Source organism: Lipotes vexillifer, unplaced genomic scaffold, assembly GCF_000442215.2.
Source record: "Lipotes vexillifer unplaced genomic scaffold, Lipotes_vexillifer_v1.1 scaffold1602, whole genome shotgun sequence".
Taxonomy (NCBI): domain Eukaryota; kingdom Metazoa; phylum Chordata; class Mammalia; order Artiodactyla; family Lipotidae; genus Lipotes; species Lipotes vexillifer.
The window spans coordinates 449,449-451,333 of NW_006796449.1; the positions used below are offsets into that span (position 1 = coordinate 449,449).

The 1,885-nt window shown below is 37.9% G+C and overlaps 1 protein-coding gene across 2 annotated transcripts in view; it reads right to left on the reverse strand.

Moving 5' to 3' along the window:
* The window catches only part of EPHA3 (EPH receptor A3), a 372,025-nt gene that overhangs the window by 7,644 nt on the left and 362,496 nt on the right, over positions 1-1,885 (reverse strand). For both annotated transcript variants that reach the window (XM_007468624.1, XM_007468625.1), the window contains exon 16: positions 1,643-1,798. In XM_007468624.1, coding sequence (XP_007468686.1) covers positions 1,643-1,798 — 156 coding nt within the window. The remainder of the gene's footprint in view (positions 1-1,642; positions 1,799-1,885) is intronic.

Genomic DNA, 1,885 nt, shown 5'->3' on the forward strand with positions numbered 1-1,885 from the left:
AGGAATGCCAACACATATTAAGTAGTCTAGTGTGAGTTTATTTTCTAAGAACAAATTCTCCTCTTCAATAGTAATATTCCCTTGCTCTAGATCCTTTTGTGATGTTTGTGTTTCTGAATGGGATGCTATACCATAAATGGTAAACTTCTTTATCTATTTGTTAGGAACTTGTATCTCTATTAATTATACTACACACCCCTTTTTGACATCTAATCTATAGCTCTCCAAGGTGATTTTGTTCAGATGATTGACAGGATGATGAAAGTCCTTAGATATTCAACAACATTTAAATATTCAAATATTGGATATGACTTAAGGGAACTTGAGAGCTCAAAAGGGTTTATTTAATGTAACAAAGATCAAAGATAGAAGATTTTGACTCAAAGATGGGTACAGTTTCCAAACAGACCTTGCAAGCTACAAAATTGTGGACAACTTTTGATGCATCTGCCCTACACAAAACCTCTTTCTTTGGAGCAGTCCTTTATCTTACCCTCAGGAAAGGACCCCTAGAGTCAAGTTCATGCTGTCTCACTCTCCCTCTGAATAGAAATGATTAGCTCATGGCAAACATGACTTTGGAGAAGCCAGTCTATAAGCAAAACTGAGGCCATCAGAATGTCTCTCCGGGGGACTTAGAAGAGAGAGAGTTGGACCCTGGTCAGTTGAGTGGCATACCAAGGTTGTATGATCTAGGGTTGGGAGAGTCATTTTCAGCTGTGTGCATGGGAAAACAGAAAAAGTCACTGGGTAGAAAAAGAAAAAATGATGCAGTCTCATTGGAAAGTGAAGTAAATTGTCTCTCATTCACAGAGAGATGAAGAATATGGCTTTCACTTTTTCACTTCCTGTTCCCAATTAGCATACCTGGTGAATGAGGATGAATTTTATGGATTATTCACTGTGTTCTCTTGATTGCTTATAAATCCCCTCTCCTTAAGGCCATGGGTTTCTCATATCAAAGCATTCCTATTACCAAAGGATCCCTATTGTACCACAGGACCGCTGTCTAAGATGTATAGCATATTATACTTGATTATTACTGGCTTTTAACACATGAAATCATAAATTAATACTAATTAATATATATTAATTATGCATATTCTCTCTTCCAAACTGACCGTAAGCTTTTGTAAGGAAAACCATGTCTTAAACCTATTTATAACTTTATTTTCTAGCATGAGATCACTCAGTAATAGATGATAATAGCTATGAGAACTACTTTTAGACTTTAGCATGTTTCCCTATATACCAGATTATCCACTTAGTTCTCAATTTTCCATTTCCATAGAGGTTAGGCTTTGTTAAAAATAACAGAGAATCACAAATGCGACGATATACAAATCATCATGCCATATCTGCTTATGTTTTAAATTAAGGGCTTGGGTCCTTTGGGGTTGGGTGTGGCTATGTATCTGTTGCTCTATCTGAAGGGGATCATAGTTCAGTGAAGACACCTATTGAGGGGATCTAGCATGAGAGAGGAAGACACATCAACACACCTCAATCTAGAAGGTGTCCTTGACAAAGGCCCAGGATCCAGCTCAGTGATTAAGTACTTCAGAGATTCATCTATTATTTATAATACATTAATCCTAAACACATATGTCCACTAGAAAGTTCAGTCAAAACTTATTCTTACTCAGTGGAAATCTTGGCTATGGTGTCACAAGAACTGTACTCTACGCCTGTGAAGATTTCCTTGCAGTGCACTGTCCGGACACCGTTAAGCCAGTCACCTGTTGTGCGGAAGGTAGTAATGTCGACGTTGCTTTGGTCCAGAAGAAGGTTTGATGGCCTGCAAGAAAAGAAAATATCAATGGGAGAGAGATCAGGAGTCAGCAGAGTTTCTGCATGTCAAAATTTGACACCAACATCAGCAGGA